This window comes from Aquarana catesbeiana, linkage group LG12 (assembly GCF_042186555.1).
Source record: "Aquarana catesbeiana isolate 2022-GZ linkage group LG12, ASM4218655v1, whole genome shotgun sequence".
Lineage (NCBI taxonomy): Eukaryota > Metazoa > Chordata > Amphibia > Anura > Ranidae > Aquarana > Aquarana catesbeiana.
Genome location: NC_133335.1, coordinates 118851554 through 118873612, shown reverse-complemented (window position 1 = coordinate 118873612; position 22059 = coordinate 118851554). Strand labels below are relative to the sequence as shown.

At 41.6% G+C, this 22059-nt stretch overlaps 1 protein-coding gene across 5 annotated transcripts in view; it reads left to right on the top strand.

The window, feature by feature from the left end:
- The window catches only part of COASY (Coenzyme A synthase), a 747507-nt gene that overhangs the window by 630591 nt on the left and 94857 nt on the right, over nucleotides 1–22059 (top strand). For all 5 annotated transcript variants that reach the window (XM_073608300.1, XM_073608302.1, XM_073608303.1 and 2 more), the window contains one exon: nucleotides 16609–16755. In XM_073608300.1, coding sequence (XP_073464401.1) covers nucleotides 16609–16755 — 147 coding nt within the window. The remainder of the gene's footprint in view (nucleotides 1–16608; nucleotides 16756–22059) is intronic.

Sequence of the window (22059 nt, the reverse complement as noted above, 5' to 3'; positions counted from 1 at the left end):
TATGAGATATTGCAGTGTAAATTTAAGGAAGCGGTAGTGGTGCCGCCCAGGTCACAGTGGGAACGAGACCTGGGAGCACTGACTGACGCTCAGTGGTCGGAGGTCTTGTCTGCGATCCCAAAGGTATCTCTATCAGCTACTCAAAAATTAACACAACTTTTTATTACACATAGATCATACTATACCCCCGAAAAACTATTTAAGTGGAAACGCAGGGAATCCCCCTTATGCCCCCGGTGTAGTGGTGCACCGGCTAATCTAATACACATGTTGTGGAAATGCCCCAAACTCCATCGTTATTGGCAGAATATAATTAAAAACATAAATAGCACATTAGGTATAGAAATTTCACTAGACCCAAATTTATGTTTATTAAATATAGTGGAGGAACCAAATATTTCAAATCATACCCATACCGCAATGACGAGAGGCTTGTTTCAGGCACGAAAGCTAATAGCTCAGAAGTGGATATCTATATACTCCCCAACGGTCGAAGAATGGAGAACACAAATGAACGAAACCATAATAAAGGAGGAATTTATTTATACACATAGAGGGAGCCAAGATAAATTTGATGCCATCTGGAAAAGCTAGGTAGAGGCCTGGGACAATGAAAATAAAAGATGAATCAATATTGGGAGAGAATGGGAGGGGGGGGGGAGATACAGTAGGGGGAGGAAATCTATTTTTTTTTTTTTTTTTTTTGGGGCGGGTGAATGTTAGAAGCAAGATTATGTATCTGTAATAAAATGTATGGATAAATGTATAACTTGTACTGCTATGAAAAGAATAAAAAAGTACTGAATCAAAAAAAAGAGTATGCTGTCCAGTTCTGGGCACCAGTCCTCAGGAAGGATGTACTGGAAATGGAGCGAGTACAAAGGACAACAAAGCTAGTAAAGGGTCTGGAGGTCATTAGTATTAGTTATGAAGAAAGGTTGCGAGCACTGAACTTATTCTCTCTGGAGAAGAGACGCTTGAGAGGGGATATGATTTCAATTTACAAATACCATACTGGTGACCCCACAATAGGGATAAAACCTTTTTGCAGAAGGGATTTTAACAAGACACGTGGCCACTCATTAAAATTAGAAGAAAAGAGGTATTACCTTAAACTACGTAGAGGGTTCTTTATTGTAAGAATGGCAAGGATGTTGCATTTCCTTCCACAGGAGGTGGTCTCAGCGGGTGGCATCAATAGTTTCAAAAAACTATTAGATAAGCACCTGAACGATCGCAACATACAGGGATATACAATGTAATCTTGACATATTATCACACACATAGGTTGAACTTGATGGACTTGTGTCTTTCTTCAACCTCAGCTACTGTGTAACTATGTAACAACAGAATATCTAAAAATACATAATTTTATTAAGACATTTACCGCTTAAGGACCAGCCGCCACAGTTGTAATCATGTAATAAATCAGTAGGACCATCCTATAAACGAAATACGTTGTCTATATAATGAAGCCAGAGCAAAATATGCTCAGAAAATATGTAAAAATCATCAGAAAGAAAAATATGATGCTCCCATTCCCCCAGGTTGGCATAGGAGGGAACACAGGACGTCGCCATAGCCACCCCCTGTACCTGGAGGAAATGGGAGCCATCAAAAACAAAAATATTGTGGTGTAGAATAAAGCTCAAAAGCTCCACTACCAAGTCAAACATTGAATGGGCAGTGCTTTGTGAAAATAAATTTCTGATGACTTGAAGGCCTCTGTAATGGGAAATCGAACAACAAAGTGCCTCAACATCTATTTCTATTTGTCTAATTCAATGCTCTCCTGGCACAGCCCACATCAAAATCATTCTTTGAGAACATTTTCTCCCATCGAGCTATCTGAGCTTTGATCCTCTCTTCCCAAGCAGAGGGTAGATTTGGGCAGTGTACCAAGGTTCTTCTTCCTTCTGAACTACCTTATCCCCCGCCACTGGGGTGGCAGCAATCACTTTCCCGATCACCATACGGGGCTTCAAGCTGATTGAGTGAGACACCCTAGAGCAGGGGTACTGAATTAAAATTCACAGAGGTCCAGTCAATAGCATTTTCTTCCAGGGGAGGTCCGAGTGTCTTGTTTGTGCTATGATTTACATTCTTTACATCATGGCCTCCTGTACGCATCACAGTCCCCCACCCTTTAAAGCCTGATCCCTAAGGGATCTCCCCCTTTACATCCTTCTTAGACCACCCTTTTACATCAGTGCCCTAGGCTCTCCCACCCAGGCTAGGTTCACACTGTTGTGGGTGGTAGAGTGCAGGGTAGTGTGTAAATCACACCTATTCCTGCACCCACAACCACCTGCAGCCACACTCCTAGCATATTTTTGGGTGCGGGAAATCACATGGGGCAAAAGCACCATGCGATTTCCCAGCGGCTGCATTTTTTAAAAGGTGCAGGAACCTTTCTCCCGCAAGTACAGCAGCCCATTCAAATGAATGGGCTGCTGTACCTGCACAAACGCGAGCTGCAGCAAATGTATAGGTGTGAACCTAGCGTTACACTGCATACCCCACCTTTACACCAGTGCCCTCAATCCCCCCTTCCTTACACCACAATCCCCTTCACATCATAGTCCAAAAAAATCTGTATCAAAACATTTATTTGCATAAATAAAACCGCAGTTTAAAAAATGTGGATAACAACTATCTTCAAGCAGTCTTAAGCAATTTGGGTTCCGAAAGAGAATATTATCAGCTATTACAGCACTATACCCAACCCCCTCAGCCTAGGTATATGTAGCACTATACCCAACCCCCTCAGCCTAGGCAGGGATGCCCCCTTTACCCCTTAATCTTCAATACAGTTATGGAACCTCTAAGAGAAAGGATAAGAAGTGACCCGTCTATCTGGGTTTACAGTATACAAAATAAGATACACAAAATAAGCCTCTTCGCGGATGATGTCATTCTTATGATCACAAACCTGACATGTTCCCTGCCCATTATACAAAATGTCCTATGAGAGATTTCATACTACAAAGGGATGAAGCTAAGGGGAAAATAATACTGGGAGTATGCTACAGGCCCCCTAACCTGAGGGAGGAGGGGGAGACGGACCTCCTATCACAATTTGGATTAGCAACAAGGATGGGAAGTGTTTATCATAGTGCTTCAGTATAAATCACACAAATAGGTAACACAAGGGGAACTCAAAGACACTGAATTTCAAAAGCGCCAATTTCCCTAAACTACGAACCTTGCTAGAAGATATAAATTGGGATAAAATCTTAGAAATAAAGAACACGGGGGAGAGATGGGTTTGCTTTAAGAGCATATTAAATAAGGGCATTAGCCAGTGCATCCCATTGGGTAATACATTTAAAAGAGCGAACAAAAGTCCTGGATGGCTTAACTCTAATGTCAAAATGCATATAAAAGCAAAGGAGAAATCCTTCAAAAAATACAAGGCTGAGGGATCATCACCAGCATTCAGACTTTACAAAGAATGCAATAAGATATGTAAGGGTGCAATTAGGGTGGCTAAGATAGAACACGAAAGACACATAGCGGAGGAGAGCAAAACAAATCCCAAGAAATACTTTCTGTATATACACAGTAAAAAAGGGAGGACAGACCATATTGGCCCCATAAAGAATGAGGAAGGACATCTGGTTACAAAGGATGGGAAGATGGCGAAGGTATTACATTTATTCTTCTCAGTCTCCACGAGGGAATCGGGGGGGGGGATTCAGTAACCAAAACTGCAGTGTTTGTCCTCATGACACATCACAGGAAGCACCGTCATGGCTAACAGGACAGAATTAGAAATAGACTTGGGAAACGTAACATTAATAGATCACCTGGACCAGATGGCTTGCACCTGAGGGTACTTGGGGAACTCAGTCAAGTAATTGCCAGACCATTGTTCCTAATTTTTACTGACAGTCTGACTGGAATGGTACCAACTGATTGAAGAAAAGCCAATGTAGCGCCAATATTTAAAAAAGGCCCAAAATCCATCCCTGGGAATTACAGGCCAGTTAGCCTAACATCAATAGTATGCAAGCTCTTGGAGGGGATGGTAAGGGACTATATACAAGATCTTAGTAAGGAATACGGTACCATTAGTAGTAATCAGCATGGATTCATAAAGAATCATTCTTGCCAAACCAATCTATTAACCTTCTATGAGAAGGTGAGCTGCCATCTAGATAAAGGAAGGCCTGTAGATGTGGTGTATCTGGATTTTGCAAAAGCATTTGGCACGGTTCCCCATAAACGTTTACGGTACAAAGTAAGGTCCACTGGCATGGACCATAGGGTGGGTACATGGATTGAAAACTGGCTACAAGGGGCAAGTTCAGAGGGTGGTGATAAATAGGGAATACTCGGAATGGTCAGGGGTGGGAAGTGGGGTCCCCCAGGGTTCAGTGCTGGGACCAATCCTGTTTAATTCATTAACAACCTGTAGGATGGGGTAAACAGCTCAATCTCTGTATTTGCAGACGATGATAAGCAGGGCAATAACTTCTCCGCAGGATGTGGAAACCTTGCAAAAAGATCTGAACAAATTAATGTGGTGGGTAACTACATGGCAAATGAGGTTTATTGTAGAAAAATGTAAAATAATGCATTTGGGTGGAAAAAATATGAATGCAATCTACTCACTAGGGGGTGAACCTCTGGAGGAATCTAGGAAGGAAAAGGACTTGGGGGTCCTAGTAGATGATAGGCTCAGCAAGCTGCTGCTAACAAAGCAAACAGATATTGGCATCAACTCCAGGGATGAAGCGATAATTCTGCCACTCTACAAGACCTTGGTCCAGCTTCACCTGGAGTATGCTGTCCAGTTCCGGGCACCAGTCCTCAGGAAGGATGTCCTGGAAATAGAACGAGTACAAAGAAGGGCAACAAAGCTAATAGAGGGTCTGGAGGATATTAGTTATGAAGAAAGGATGCGAGCACTAAACGTATTCTCTCTGGAGATGAGGCGATTGAGAGGATTTTATTTCAATTTACAAATACCATACTGGTGACCCCACAACAGGAATAAAACACATGGCCACTCACTAAAATTAGAAGAAAAGCGGTTTAACCTTAAACGACGTAGAGGGTTCTTTATTGTAAGAGTGGCAAGAGTGTGGAATTCCCTTCCACAGGCGGTGGTTTCAGCGGGGGGGCATAGATAGTTTCAAAAAACTATTGGATAAGCACCTGAACGACCACAACATACAGGGATATACAATGTAATACTGACATATAATAACACACGTAGGTTGGACTTGTGTCAGAAACCATGAATCAGAAGTACAGTTAAATCACACTTGTTTAATAATAATTAAAAAAAGGTAAACAGAGTAAACGTAGTCAAAACATAGCCAGAGTTCAGGAACCGGAACGAATAGTCAGACAAGCCAAAAGTCAGGGAGCCAGAAGGAATGTCAGCCAAGCAAGTCTTTAACAGGAACACAGGAGAGCGTCTCTAGAGATGTGACCAAGGCGAAGGCAGAGATCATCTGGACTGGATGGCTTAAGTAGGCAGGACCAACGAGCAGGATCATCAACAGGTGAGTCACTGTGGAGAGATAGGAGCTAGCAATTAGCCGACAGCTGAGTGGCCCAGCCCTGACAACTTGTGTCTTTTTTTCAACTATGTGAAAGGTAATGAGACCAAATCCCACATTCTTAACAACGGGGTAAATGGAATCTTGAGAAATCTCCTAGCATCACAAAATCCCTCACCCCTTGGATGCAGGGATTGAATACCTGGGCATTACACTCACAACAGTGAGTACAACAGTTCTTTTTAGCAGAAACTTCGTCCCATTTAAACAACAATTTGCCAAAGAGCTGGAATCTCTTACTAGATTTGAGTTCTCCTGGGCATGCTGCTTAGCGGCATTTAAAATGTTAGTCCTCCCAAAATTACTGTATCTTTTTAGAACTCTGCCTATCGACATCCCTAAATTCTACCTTAAAACACTACAAGCTAGCTTAAATAAATACATATGGCAAGGGAAAAAATGCAGGTGCACTAACAATATCTTAATCAAACACAGATCCATAAATCATTTGATAAATTAGTCTCGAACCATAACATACCACACTCAGATTACTACCAATATATTCAAATACACAATTGCATCAGACTCAACCCTCAGATCCTTACTAGCATAAACTACCTATTCCTAAATCCACATGGAATTGAAGCCATATCACTCTTCTATGCCACTTTAGGGGAGAAAACAATATTTACAAAGATCCCCCCATGTACCGCATGTACATTTACGTCTGCAGAATGGCACGGCTGGGCAAATGGGCGTACAGGTACGTACCTTTGAATTTGCCGCCGTGTGGCTGCATGCGCGACCCTGCCGCGAGCTCTGTGAGTAGGATCGCGGGTCCCGCGCACTCGATGTCCGCGGGGATACCCGTGATCGTCTCACGGAGCTGAAGAACTGGCAGATGCTAATGTAAACAAGCATCTCCCCATTCTGCCTAGTGACACTGTCACTGATCATAGCTCCCGGTCATCGGGAGCTATGATCAGTGATGTGTCACACACAGCCCCTCCCCCTCACAGTTAGAATCACTCCCTAGGACACACTTAACCCCTCCCTAGCCCCCTAGTGGTTAACCCCTTCACTGCCAGTGTCATTTTTAGCGTAATCAGTGCAATTTTATAGCACTGATCGCTGTAAAAATGACAATGGTCCCAAAAATGTGTCAAAATTGTCTGATGTGTCCGCCATAATGTCGCAGTCATGATAAAAATCACAGATTGCCGCCATTACTAGTAAAAAAAAAAAATTATTAATAAAAATGCCATAAAACTAACACCTATTTTGTAGAGGCTATAACTTTTGCGCAAACCAATCAATAAACACTTATTGCGATTTTTTTTTTTTTTTTTTTTACCAAAAATACGTAGAGGAATGCGTATCGGCCTAAACTGAGGAAAAAATTGTTTTTTTATATATTTTTTGGGGATATTTATTATAGCAAAAAGTAAAAAATAATGCCTTTTTTTCAAAATTGTCGCTCTATTTTTGTTTATAGCACAAAAAATAAAAACTACAGAGGTGATCAAATACCACCGAAAGAAAGCTCTATTTGTGGGAAAAAAAAGACGTCAATTTTGTTTGGGAGCCACATCGCACGACCGCGCAATTGTCAGTTAAAACGACGCAGTGCCGAATTGCAAATGTGCTTTGCTCTTTGGCCAGCCAAATGGTTTGGGGCTTAAGTGGTTAAATGGGAGCAAGATCTACAATGTCAATATCCTACAAACCAATGGAAAAAGGCACAAAACTCCTATATACAAAGCCATATTGTGTACGGCCTTGTGGGAATTAACCCAAAGATGGTACCCGACACCCTCAATTCTAGCTCACTATAAAGGGAATACCTCCCCATACTGCTGGAGGCACTGCGGCCAAATAGGAACACTTGTACACGTAATGTGGGATTGCCCCCATATACGGGGTTTCTGGGAAGAAGTTTTTTCCATAATAAGCAATACTGTACAGTCTCAAATATCCCCCTCCCCAGAGCTGGCAATTCTAAATCTGAATATTGACTGCATACCACATGCTGGGACAAAAGTAGCAATACATATACTATTAGAAGCCAGACTCTCCATAAGGCCCCTTACACATTTGTGCGACTAGTCCTGGGACTTGGGAGTGCAAAGTCGCATGACAAGCCGTACCCCAAGATTTCCAAATGCTAACCATTCATATTTGTGCGACTTAAAGTCGCACCGACGTCAAAGTAGTCCCTGCACTACTTTGGTCTGACTTTGATGCTGGTTGAGGCCCAGAGACCAAGTTTACAAAGGCATTCCCTGAAATCGCCGCAAAATTGCGCGACTTTCAAGTCGCGGCAGTGTGAAAGGGACCTAACAAGATTGTGGAAAGGGCATTCACCTCCAAAAATGCTTTATGACCCAAACTCATTACACCTATGAACTCTTATTGGCAAAGGACAGGACGACTTATTTACATGAAAGTTCAGCGTGGTCACTATGGCTCAAATGGTTTGAAAGCTATACTAAATAACTTATAAAATATTTCTTACTACCCATATTACTGATGTTTGATTACTGTAGGATGAGTAAACAATTTACTGAACTGGGAAGTTAACCGAATGGAATGAGTTTGTTTGTTTGTTTGTTATATACTCTGCATGTATTATGTTAAATATCAACACAATTTTTTTTTAAAAGGAGAAAAGAGGGGATTTTTATAGTGCCACAAACACAAGATTTTTTTTTTTATATTAAAACATAAAATTTTATTTCAGTCCGACAAGTTAAAAGAACACTACACTAGTTTTATTACTGGCCTTAATTCATAAAAGAATTTGATACATATACCACATACGCATAAGAGAGATTTTTATACTGTATCAATCACAGTGCTTGTTGCTCGACATGTTTTGCTTGTCTATATATAGAAAATACTGCGCCAACCTGTAACATAAAAGCAGCCAACACAACAATATGACTAATTGTAGTGAAAGTGTGGGACTAAAAGTGTGGCGCTAGAAATAAAAAGATGAAGCTACCTAAAGCAGGTGACTTCTCTCCAAAACATACATATGTACGTGTTATATAAACGCCGTAAGGCAAAGTGAGAAAAGTGCTATCATGCAAAAGTGTAACACACTTACAAACTACCATCAGGTACTGTATACATTGTGAATCAATGTTATATATAGTCAATAAGCTTAATCAAACGTGTGTGTGTATATATATATATATATATATATATATATATATATATATATAATCATCCAATGCAATGGAGTGCAAATCAAGAAGAAGTGACTGAAAAAACGAGCAAAAAAAATCAATAAAGCAATCTATGTGAAATAAATAGTGAAAAACAATAAATAAGTCCCAAAAAGTAGTGATAATTGGGGAGAAGGACTAGAGAGGTATCTTCAACTAGGATCATAAATCAATGGTCTCCAGAATGGGTAAATTCGGTGGTGGGTATACACCCGGGAGTGCTGACACCATCGGAGGGGTAGGAGGAGGAAAAGGTACCTTTACCGGGAGTGGTGGACCCAGCTCACCATATGGCGGTGGATCAATAAGGCATCGTATTGGAGGCTTGAGGCAAGAATCTCGGGCTGGACTGCACAGTAATCTCTCCAACTGGATCTCACAGCCGCCGAAGGAGATAGGTGGAAGATGGCCGTATCCGCCAAAACGCTGTCAGCTTTCTGGGAGCCTTCCTCCAGCTCAAACGGTCATTAGAAAGTATGTGGAAAAAGAAAGGAGTCTCCACATAGTGTAAATCCGCATATAGGGATTTATTTGTATCAAGTAAAACGGATATCCATAAACAAGCGATAAAAATGTATAAGTAAAAACAATAACAAAAATAGAACAAAGCACAGTAAAAAGTGACCAAGGCCGGCATATTAACCCTATGCGTTTCGTCTTAAGAGACTTCAACTGGGGTATATGTCGGCCGTTCGCTTACTGCGCTATATATATATTTAAAATTTATCGCAATTGCAAGCCTGTGTGGCTACTTCCCTGTTCTGGTGTCTCGTTCGCGTTCCAAAGGTTGGGACGCTTCTGTCTCGAGCGTCCTGGACGTCGTGACGTCAGACGTCCCGATACTACGTGAAACTCAAGAGATGATGAGCGCTGTTCGTGGTGTCATAAACATACTCATTTGATCAGCACTATCGGGGATTTTATAGCTTTTTGCATATCTCCGTATCTTGCTGTTAAGCTGTGTGGGGGAGCCTGACGTGGCGATCATGTGACTCGATACACGAACTCTATTGGCCGCTCGGTTGGAGGCTTGGTTATCGTCACCTTACCAACCGCACTTCCCTGTTTTCTTGAGTTGCACGTAGTATCGGGACGTCTGACGTCCAGGACGCTCGAGACGGAAGCGTCCCACCCTTTGGAACGTGAACGAGACACCGGAACAGGGAAGTAGCCACACAGGCTTGCAATTACGATAATTTTTAAATATATATATAGCGCAGTAAGTGAACGGCCGACATATACCCCAGTTGAAGTCTCTTAAGACGAAACGCGTAGGGTTAATACGCCGGCCTTGGTCACTTTTTACTGTGCTTTGTTCTATTTTTGTTATTGTTTTTACTTATACATTTTTATCGCTTGTTTATGGATATCCATTTTACTTGATACAAATAAATCCCTATATGCGGATTTACACTATGTGGAGACTCCTTTCTTTTTCCACATACTTTCTAATGACCATTTGAGCTGGAGAAAGGCTCCCAGAAAGCTGACAGCGTTTTGGCGGATACAGCCATCTTCCACCTATCTCCTTCGGCGGCTGTGAGATCCAGTTGGAGAGATTACTGTGCAGTCCAGCCCGAGATTCTTGCCTCAAGCCTCCAATACGATGCCTTATTGATCCACCGCCGTATGGTGAGCTGGGTCCACCACTCCCGGTAAGGGTACCTTTTCATCCTCCTACCCCTCCGATGGTGTCAGCACTCCCGGGTGTATACCCACCACCGAATTTACCCATTTTGGAGACCATTGATTTATGATCCTAGTTGAAGATACCTCTCTAGTCCTTCTCCCCAATTATCACTTCTTTTTGGGACTTATTTATTGTTTTTCACTATTTATTTCACATATATTGCTTTATTGATTTTTTTTGCTCGTTTTAGCCACTTATTCTTCTTGATTTGCACTCCATTGCACTGGATGATATATATATATATATATATATAATTACGCTTATTGACTATATCTAACATCGATTCACAATGTATACAGTACCTGATGGCAGTTTGTAAGTGCATGATAGCACTTTCCTCACTTTGCCTTACGGCGTTTATATAACACGTACATATGTATGTTTTGGAGAGAAGGCACCTGCTTTAGGTAGCTTCATCTTTTTATTTCTAGCGCCACACTTTTAGTCCCACATGTTTTGCTTGTCTGCTTCTTCAGGAGCTGTAAAGCATGTGCAACTACAGAGAAATAGATATAATCAATATACTGAAAAACATACAATTAATTTATATGAATATAATACCATTACCATTCAATATATTTCCATGTATAAACAGGTTTACAAACAGGTTGACATTAGAATATATCACATATGTTAGTATGTCCAATAAGGAAAATTAACAGGTAGTGTTGATGGGAGTCTGAGCACAAAACCAAGAGGCAAGTTATTTAAATTACTTACCATATACATAAGTTTGTAATGGATCAGTTGAACACTGTTAGGGATTCTACACTAGACATGAGGAGTGCCAGCAGGTGTGGCAGCAATGGATCGCAGGGGAAGCAAACAGAGGCAGAGGAGCTATGGGAATACCAAAGAAAAAAGTGTATGTGTGTGTTGTGTGTATATGTATATATATATATATATATTATACACGTGCAGATAAAATGAGGAAACAACCACATGTATAAGCACCCCCCTCACAGTGGGGTACATGGAACTTTCGATTACCTTAAAAATATATAGGAAGATCTTCCCAATGGAAAAGAGCCAGGAAGAAAAAAAGGAGCATTTAAATCCAGCCCTCCAAGGATAATCCACAATTAGCCGCAGAAGATAATCGGCACCACTGGATAGGATTAGCCGAAATCCTTTCCCCATGTGGGTCTGGTAACAAACAATGATTACCCCAGATACTGCTTACAAAAATTTGTAAATCAATTTCCATGGCGACCCGAACCAAAGTTCAAGTAATTCCTGACTCACCATATAAGCCAGTGTCATCTCTCTAACTCTCTAATACTGCTCACTGGAAGTTCAACACGGCACCTCGTGGCAAAGAACTTTGAGGATCTGAAAAGAAGAATTGTTGCTCTACATAAAGATGGCCTAGGCTATAAGAAGACTGCCAAGTCCCTGAAACTGAGCTGCAGCACGGCAGCCAAGACCATACAGCGGTTTAACAGGACAGATTCCACTCAGAACAGGCCTCGCCAGAACAGGCCTCGCCATGAGCATCTGTGCTGCATCCTCAAATGGAAGTTGGAGGAGCACAATGTCTCTAACATCCACCAGCTCTGTGATGTCATCATGGAGGAGGAGTGGAAGAGGACTCCAGTGGCAGCCTGTGAAGTTCTGGTGAACTCCATGCCCAAGAGGGTTAAGGCAGTGTTGGAAAATAATGGTGACCACACAAAATATTGACACTTTTGGTCCTAATTTGGACATTTTCACTTAGGAGTGTACTCACTTTTGTTGAGGGGACAGCAAATTGACACTGTTATACAAGCTGTACACTCACCACTTTACATTGTAGCAAAGTGTCATTTCTTCAGTGTTGTCACATGAAAAGATATAATGAAATATTTACAAAAAATGTGAGGGGTGCACTCACTTTTGTGAGATACTCTGTGTGTGTGTGTGTGTGTGTGTGTGTTGTTATACACTATTTCTATTTTTTTTTTTTTTTTTTTTTTTTACAGTTTTTGTTCACCTCTTTACTCAGAGACTGATGTTTAAAGTCCTTTATGACAAGAAATCCTCAACTGACAGAATACTTAGAATAATCCCCTATGGAAAGAATTTTTTCCTCAATGAATTGAAAGCCTTGGAAGACCTGATGGATTTATGGGAGGAGGGAAACACGGAAGGGGATCATTCCATCGAAGAGTTCTTGGACGGTCTTGTTACCAGTCCTGGTCCCATGGGCTCAGGCCCCTTGACTATTTCCCACTTCCCATCTCCACAGGTCTATAAACCCAAGTCATGAGCCCTTCCCCTTTTACAGGGAAATCCCAATATTTGGGCTTTTACTCAACAAGTGGTAAAAGAAATAGAACAGACCAATTGGAGGGATTTTCGAATCTTCAATCTCAGAGGTTCATTCTAAATTAATTTAATGAACTTATCCATATTAAAATATCATCAGCCAAGCATATTCTGATGGTGTGATTGACAAATCCACATGGGAGTTTCCTAATACTTGTAACCCTAAAACCCCAACTTTGTATGCCCTACCTAAAATTCACAAATCTATGGACCAGCCACCCGGTAGGCCCATTGTTTCAGGCAATGGTTGCCTGACCGAGTCTGCGAGTCGGTTGGTCGACGATTACTTACGTCCTCATGCCTTACCTCCACATGTACAAGACACAATTGATCTTTTGAAATCCTTGGATGGTATTTTTATACCACCTAACTCCTGACTAGTTGCTATTGATGTATAAGCCCTCTACAATTCCATCCCTCACAAGAGGGATTTCATCTCTCAAAGAGACACATTGCCGGAACCCTATAACCAATTTGTCCGGAGTGTATTATGATTTTTATTGTCTCACAATATTTTTATGTTTCAGACCTCCCACTACCTCCAGGTGCACGATGTCGCTATGGGGACTAGATGTGCCCCCTCTTATGTGAAGCTGTACCTGGAGGGGGGGTGGGAGAGAAACCTCTTTTTTTGATGAGACATTGCAGGAACACTTTGAGTGGGTGTTAATTTCGAAAAGGTTCATAGATTACATTTTCATGGTGTGGACTGGTACCAGAGAAGAATTGGCTGCCTTTTTTAGTGTTCTGGAACAAAATGACTTTAGCCTTTAGTTTACCATAAAATGCCATCAACAGTCACTAATTTTTGGAAGTTAGCATATTCATTAACGTGGACAACAGCCTGGGTTCCACTCTGTTTAGAAAGCCTTCCTCTGGCAACACATATTATATGTGGTCAGCTCACGCCTCTGATCAATAGCGTCCTGTATAGTCAACACCTGCAAGAAATTGTTCCAAACATAAAGATTTTGAGATTGAGGCCAAGGCGCACCAACGTTGCCGCCTCAGTCAGGGTTATAGCAAATCCTGTCTCAAAAACGGCTGTGTAAAAAATTAAAGACAGGGATGGACTTATCCATCAAGCCAAAAAACCTAGGTCCACTGTTTCCACCACCGGGCTTATTACAAGGTACGCATGACAACATCAGAAGGTTAGGCGGATAATGGGGAGATACTGGCATCTACTTACGGTGGATGAAACCATTTCATAATATATTGACCCCCACTCTGAAATCACATTTTGCAGATCACTATCTCTAAAGGACCAGCTGGTTCACAGCCACCATGCTGGCAAAAAAACACGGAGTTAGGCACCTCCCTGTGTACCAAATGCAATTTTTGTTCTGTTATTCATGCTGACCAGATCCAGGTACCCAATTGCCTGATCTGGAAATTGCGGTTCTTTTCCAACTGTCAAACAATCGGCATTGTATATATAATGTAATGCGATTGTGCTGCCTATTATATAGGCAAAACTAAGTGACCCTTTTTCCACCGAATCAAAGACCGTGGGGTTTATTTACTAAAGCTGGATAGTGCAAAATCAGTCTCTCTTCTGCATAGAAACCAGTCAGCTTCCAGGTTTTATTGGCAAAGCTTAATTAAACAAGCTGAGGTTAGAAGATTGAACAGCACTCCTGTGATTCCAAAGAGAAGTACAGCCAAACGAGCTTTGGCTGTACTTCTCCTTTAACTATTCTGACACTCTCCAGTGATGCTGTAAGATCTCAATCGGGTACTGATGGTTCTTCAGACCTATCCAGGATATTAATTTGGCTGAACTCACTTAAAGGTGTTTTTTTTTTTTTCTTGTTTATAGTTAATCTGGCTGAAAAAAACAACACAAGTTGCCATCACTTCTGCTAGGTGGCAGCATTAAGGAACCCCATGTGGTTTTTACACAATAAGGTTGTCCTTAAACCCACAACTTCTTTTCTGCCCAAGGTGGTCTCCTCCTTTTCTCTTTAATCAGGATGTTGTCCCACCATCTTTCTGTCCTGCTCCTCAACGCCCTAGAGAGGTCACTCTTCATTCTTTGGATGTGGTTCATTCTGTATATTTTTACCTGTCGACCTCCTTTTAGACTTAAGGATTCTCTTTTTCCTTCCTGAAGACTCTCGTAAAAGGCATCCTGCATCTAATCCACCATTGCTAGGTGGATTTGACAGGTCAGTGTTAAAGCCTATTCCCCACAGGATAAGGTTCCTTCCTTTCCCACTCCACTAAGTCTGTGGGAGTTTCTTGGGTTTTTCAGCACCAAGCATCTGTTTTACTGATTTGTAAGGCTGCCATGTGGTCATCTGTTCACACATTTTCCAGTTTTACCAGTTGGATAGTGATGCCGAATTTAGCCATAAGGTGCTACAAACAGCTGTCCTGTACAGTCTGACCAAGAAAAAAGTTTTTTTTTTTACTTGCCTGTAAAATCTGTTTCTTAGAATACAGTACAGGACACGGGACCCTCCACTCTATCTGTTTAATCTTTATTACTTGCTAAAAAACTGAGCATAACTGTCAGTGGGGGGGGGGGTTATATGGAGTCCTAACCCTTCTGTTTGCCGGTATCCAGTCACTTGAAGGCAGCAACATAATACCTAGTTGTCTAAATTTGTACTGTCAAATTTGTAAAATCCAAGATATGGATTTTACAGAAAAGTCAGAAATCCTTTTTTTTTATTATTTATGGTATTGCACTTTGGAATTGTATTCATGTTTCCCATACTGTAGTTGTATACTATGCTTATATACTGTGAGTCTTTCATGTTGGATTAAAAAAGTTTGTGATTTTTGCAATTTATTTTTAAAGCGATTATTTGGAGGAATACTTTTATTTTGTGTTAACATATATTTATATATTATACAGCTACTAGAGTAAGATTTTATATTTCATTTTAACATACCTATTTAATAATATGCCCAGGGTACTGGCAATCATTCATAGTAGATAAAACTGTAGGTGCCATTTGCATAAGAGAACAATGCTAAACCTACAAAGCCTTTCCTACTTGAAAGATTTCCACATCTCACTAATGTTCAGGTATGTCTACAAGTATTTCTGCTGTGCCAGACTTTTCGTCCAATATACTAGGTTACATTAAGCTTTTGTGGTAATATAGTGTTTGGCTATTTAGTAAAAGTGATTCAGGCGACTCTACAGCCACCCGATCACTTTTACGGTACTTAGAAGGGCAAGCGGCTGTGATAGTGATAGCTGCAGAGCTCTGTTCCCCAACATCCCCTCCTCTCCATCCCAGGTGCTTGTATATGACACCATGTGGAATGGACAGGAGGGGCCGGCAGGGAACAGCACAACTGAAGAGGAATCATCACAGCCGCATCCCTGCTTAACACTGCATGTGAAGGAGATTGCTGCCCTGCCATGTGCCCTGATCCAATGTAAGGTGCCCTGCTTTTGGCTCCATAATGTGCTTTGCTCCCATGTAAGGTGCCCTACAGTGTGCCCTATAATGTGTCCTGTTCTCATGTAATGTGCCCTGCACACTGCTTATCTCAATTTTGACCCAGAATTGGGAATCTGTGCAGCATAAATTCAAGCACAAGTTTCACAATAAACAAGAACATTTTAATATTGATTCTAATATGTAATTCTGTTTCTAAAATAATTATGTATATCAACAGCTCACTGACCACATCAATGTTCAGTGAGCTGTGGATTTGAAGGTTATTTCAGGGGTTCCCCAAGATCTGAAACTTTTTGCCAAGTGTTCCTCCAAGGTAAAAAGGTTGAGAAACCCTGCTCTAGGAAAATTATGCAATCACTGGACATTTTAGTATATTTTATAAATATGCCAATGTGTGAAAACTTGCATGCACTTTAAGAGTCATCTGTTTGGCTTTTAATTAGGCGGTGGTGCGTATAATGAACAGAGATGGCGTCACTGAGGATTCTGCAAAGAACAGATTGTCCAGCCAGATGTCTAATAATGAGCGGGTAGCTGCATCAAATGTGGTTCTTTGCACTCTTTGGGATCCAGAGATCACTCAGATACAGGTCAGTATATTGGGATTTTGCAAACATTAAATGCAACAAAACAATTCAACACTCGCCTCCTTTACAGTGATACAACACCTGCAACCCCCCTTGCTGTAGCCAGCAACTACCCCGGATTTTCTTTCCTGTTGCAGCATCTTCAGCCATCTTGACTGGTTGGCTGGGGATTGTGTATCTACTGTGCATGTGCACAGGGATACATTCATCCAGACACCAAGACATGCTGGGAGTATACATTGAGTTGCAAATGTGTAGCTCTGGGTATATCTTAAAGCATGAAAATTATAAAATTAGGTGTGCTATCCCTTTTAAATAACATATGCATCCAATAAATTGCATCACACATGCAGTAGGTATAGAAGAGAATCAATCCCCCCCCCCCCCTTAAAAAGAATTACATTTTGTTGACTTGCAGCCTGAAATGAAGACAAAAAAACATTTATTTTTATCCAGCTGTATTTACTCAGTGCAACTAATAACATCCAAGTTAAAGATATGACACCAACATGCCAGAAAATGAAAAAGGATCACCCCCCTCCTAAATATGACTTGAAAAATCAATCAGATGTAGCCAATTACCTTCTCTATGGCACACAAAAGCCATTTGACTTTCAACTGTGGTCAACTGTTGATTAGCTCAGCATGAAAAGAGCTTTCATGGAGCATCTCAGTCCCTGGTAGTGCAACTGAAGCAAACAATCATGGCAAGGCACTGTCAAAAGATCTCCGGGATTAAGTAGTGGACAGGAAGGAGTCAGGAGATACAAAAAAATGCAAAGGCTATATCAATGCCTAGAAGCACAGTGAAGTCTATTATTAAGAAGTTGAAGGTATTTGATACAACACAGCCCCTCCCTGGATCAGGACGTTACTCCAAACTGGATGAAAGAGCCAGGAGGAAACTGGTCAGAGAGGCTACCAAGAGGCCTACAGCAACTCTGAAGCAGTTGCAGGAATTTATAACAATGATTGGTCAATTGTGTGCATGTGACAACAATCTCACACATTCTCCACAAATGCAGCTTGTAAGGGAGGTTTGCAAGAAAAATCTACTCAAAGGCCACAGCAAAAATGACCACACAGTGGTTGAAGGAGAAAAAGGTGAATGTCCTTGCATGGCCTAGTTAGAGCCCAGAATAAAACCCCATTGAAAATCTGTGGAATGCCTTGAAGACTGCAGTCCACAAACAGTCACCATCAAATTTTACTGAACTTGAGCAGTTCTGCAAAGAAGAGTGAGCAAAATATTGCAACGTCTAGATGTGCAAAGTTAGTAGAGATATATCCCAACAGACTAAAGGTTGTAATTAAAGCAAAAAGTGGTTCAACAAAATACTGACACAAGGGGCGATCCTTTTTCCAACTCTGTGATTCTGTTTTTAAATGTATTTTTTTTTTGCCATGTTGGTGTTCTATCGTTCACTTGGATGTTATACGTTGCACTGAATAAATACAGCTGGATAAAACGGGAAACTGTGTCTGTCTTCATTTCAGGCTGCAAAGCCACAAAATCTGACTATTTTAAAGGGGGGTGACTCTATACTCACTGTACATATGCAAATATAGTAAATGATTCCTAAATAAAAATGCAAAAAAATAATGAATTAAATGTACTATCACCTTAAATGACATACACAACCAAAAAAATGCATCAAATATACATGTGCCGTAATAAATCCTAAAAAGATTAAAAATAATATAAATAAAAGTCCAAATAAAACAGCATGTAATTCTATGAAAGGCAAAAGTGTGTGAATCCATTACAGACTATTATCACCAACTTCAGGGCACCATCACCCACATATAAATGCGCACCATCTGCTTACCAGAGCAAAAGATTTCCAGAAACATGAGGTCACAAGCACTTATATTCAGTAGGTGCAACAACCACCACTTTTCCCTGGATCATTGCAATAGGTTACCCATATGCACTCAATATAGCAGATTCTTCAATGTGGCAGCTCCTGGCTGCTGAGCAAGGTGCAATGGTGGTAGTAAGCAATGCGGTATGAAAGAAAATAGAGCATTACCAAAACAAGCTCCCTCTAGTTGTCAAATACAAAATAGCAGTAAAAAATTATACTCATCTAATCCCCTGTCATAAATTACCCATTAGTTGACCACCAGCAGTACATTTACTGCTGGCTCCCCAGGCATGTTGAGGTGCACATGCACAGTCCGTGTCTCCCCTGGGATGCGCACCAGTGCGCTCTGCAACCGCCATGTCCACCGGATACCACGTAATTACTGTGTGATCACAAGACACCTAGTAAACAATAGTTATGGAATCCATTCATGACATTGTTTACTACTGTGTATGATCTGTGATTGGTCACCAGTAATCACCCTGTACCATGTTATAGCTGGTGGCCAATCACAGCATCACAATAGTAAACAAGTCATGAAAGCCATTCATGACAGTTCAAATTATTTCTGTTACCGTGATCACCACCCTTTATTATGGTGACACTGAACTACTTGATGAGGGTACGTAAAAAACAAAAAATTGTAAAAGTAAAAAAAGAACAATTTTTTTTTTTATTTTTTACATATTGTCACCAGTCAGTATCCCTGAACACCGCCACACCAGTCATATGATGACACAGTACTGCACTGACAGTATTTTTTAAAAAAATGCGAACAAAAACATTTTTATTTAATTTCTTAATTTCCCACAAAAATTGGTACAAAAATGTACAACTTCAGAAAACTCGCTATGCCTCTTACTAAATACCTTGACCTGCCTACTTTCTAAAAAGGGGTCATTTGGTGGGTATTTGTACTTTCCTGGTATTTTAGGGCTTCAAGAAATGATAGGCAGTCAGTACATCAGGACTGATCAATTTTCAAATATCTATAGCATAGTTTTTATGCCTTTCACACAGACTAAATAATATACACTGATTTGGGTTGTTTTTACCAAAGTAATGTAGCCGTTCACATTTTGGCCTGAATTTATGAAGAAAGTAAAATGTGTGTTTTGGTTTCTTTCAAAATTTTCTGTCATTTTTTTATAGCAAAAAAAAAAAAAAAAAACCCCAGTGGTTACATAGTTGCATAGTCGGTAAGGCTGAAAAAAGACAGTTGTCCATCCAGTTCAACCGGTGTAGGTGTATGTATATCAGTGTCTATAATGATTTCCCATATCCCGGTATGTTTTGTCTTTTTTTAAGATATACATCTAAGAGTCTTTTTAAAATATCCATACTCCCCACAGCCACCACCAATTGGGGGAGAGAGTTCCACATCCTTATTGCCCGAACAGTGAAGAACCCAGTACGCAGTTTAAGGTTAAACCGCTTCTCCTCCAGTCTCATTGTGTGCCTCCATGTCCTTTTTACAATCCCTATAACTGAATAGTTTATTTCCCAAAGCGTCTTTCAGGACAGCGCCTGAGAGATAGTGACTCCTCCCACCGGACCATAGGAAACACCTTCTTCCTCCAGATCTTTAAAGGGAGGCACCTCCCTACCACACCTCAGTTTTTGTGTTTCCTCCGGCCCAGAGGGAACATCTTTTAGAAGGGGAGCCAGGATCTCTTAGGTGTTCCTGAGAGACGGGGCCTCCTCTCTAATTTTTTTCCTCCTAGAGACCCTTTGTCCTCCCCAGGCAGTGGCAGCGGTTCCCCCTCTCCCCTTTGTGCTTGGTGAGAGCCGGAGATCTGGTGGCCTGCAAAGTCCTGGGGGGCGGTGGTGCGCGTGCACCACTGCCATTTTTGTTTAGGCCGATGGGAAGGTTGCGCCAGAAGTGACAGCGCGGGTCGCCAGGTCAGCGCCAACGTAATTTCCGTTGTGGTCATAGGGGGTAGGCAGGACAGAAACTGGCGCCTATTTCTGGTCCGGTGCAGTGGCACTATGGGAGTCCAGAAGCAGCATGTGAAGCCACAAGTGGAACGCTGCACACCTGCCATGGAGGAGTCGGCGTCTACAGCGGTGGGGACAGGCACCAACAAGGCTCAGGTAGGAGGCAGCGGTTTAAGTCTGCCTATTCCTTTACCTGTTTCGTCTCTCTACCTGTCTCTTACCTGTCTCTCTCTTTCTTACCTTTCCCCCTAGTGGCAAGGGGCCTGTCTGGGCACTGGAGATTTACCTGTTTCTTCCTAGTGCACCTGTGGGGTGGTCCGTAAAAGCAGAGACTGGGTCTCTCTAAGGGTCCCCCTGGTTTTCCTCCCTTTTTTGTCTTCTCTCACAGGCCAAGAGCTCTGACCCAGGCAAAAAGAGATGCCCTTCATGCAGGGCCAAAATTGGGAAAATTGGAAGAAAGCCCTATGCAGTACTTGCATCGGTTTAGTTAAGGAGGAATCAGCTTCTGTTTGTGATGACTTGGTTGCCTCTGTAAAGAAAGAACTATATGCCACGATTCAGACTCTTCGTGACTCATTAGTTAATGAGTCTAGTCAGCCCTCCACTTCAGTCTTCCCAGGGTTCACTTCCTGTCCCAGTGTTAGAAACTCTTAATGAAGGTCCTTCAAACAGGGAAGAACAGTCCCCCGCACCTTCCATTAAGGACTCGGAAGAGGAGGTTGGGGTTGCGGAATTGGCCCCCTCCAAATTTAAGTTATCCCTGGAAGAGGTGGATGGGCTTCTTAAAGCCATTCATGTTACGCTTGGCTTAAGTGAAGAAAATAAGGAATTATCTCTTCATGACTGCATGTATGCAGGTTTAAGTGAACGGTCGGACATTTCCAGTCCATTCGGTCATTTCTGCGCCATTAAAAAAGAATGGCAGGATCCAGAGAGAAAACCTTTTTGCTCCAAAGCCCACAGGAGACTTTTTCCTTTTGAGGAGGACCCCTCTGCAGTTTGGAACAAGGTGCCCAGGTTGGATGCGGCCTTCTCCCAGCTCTTGAGATCCACCAACCTGTCCTTTGAAGACATGGGGGTTCTTAGGGATCCAATGAATAAACGTATGGATCTTTTGCTCAAAAGTTGATGGCGATCAGTCATGAGCAATTCAAAGCCAGCTATGTCCACAACATGTGTAGCCAGGAACCTAGAATACTGGATTAACCAGCTGAAGTCTCATATAGTGGCAGATTCACTCAAACAAGAAATTTTGGATTCATTTTCTACCCTGTCGTCTGCAGTAGATTATGTAGCAGATGCTTCGGCTGAAGCAATTAGAATGTCGGCTAGATCAGCAGCCTTGACAAATGCTGCAAGAAGAGCTTTATGGTTAAAGACCTGGCCAGTTAATACAGAGTCGAAAAGTAAACTTTGTGGGATTCCCTTTTCGGGTGACCTTCTTTTTGAACCTGATCTAGATAACATTCTAGACAGGACTGCCGAGAAGAAAAGGTCCTTC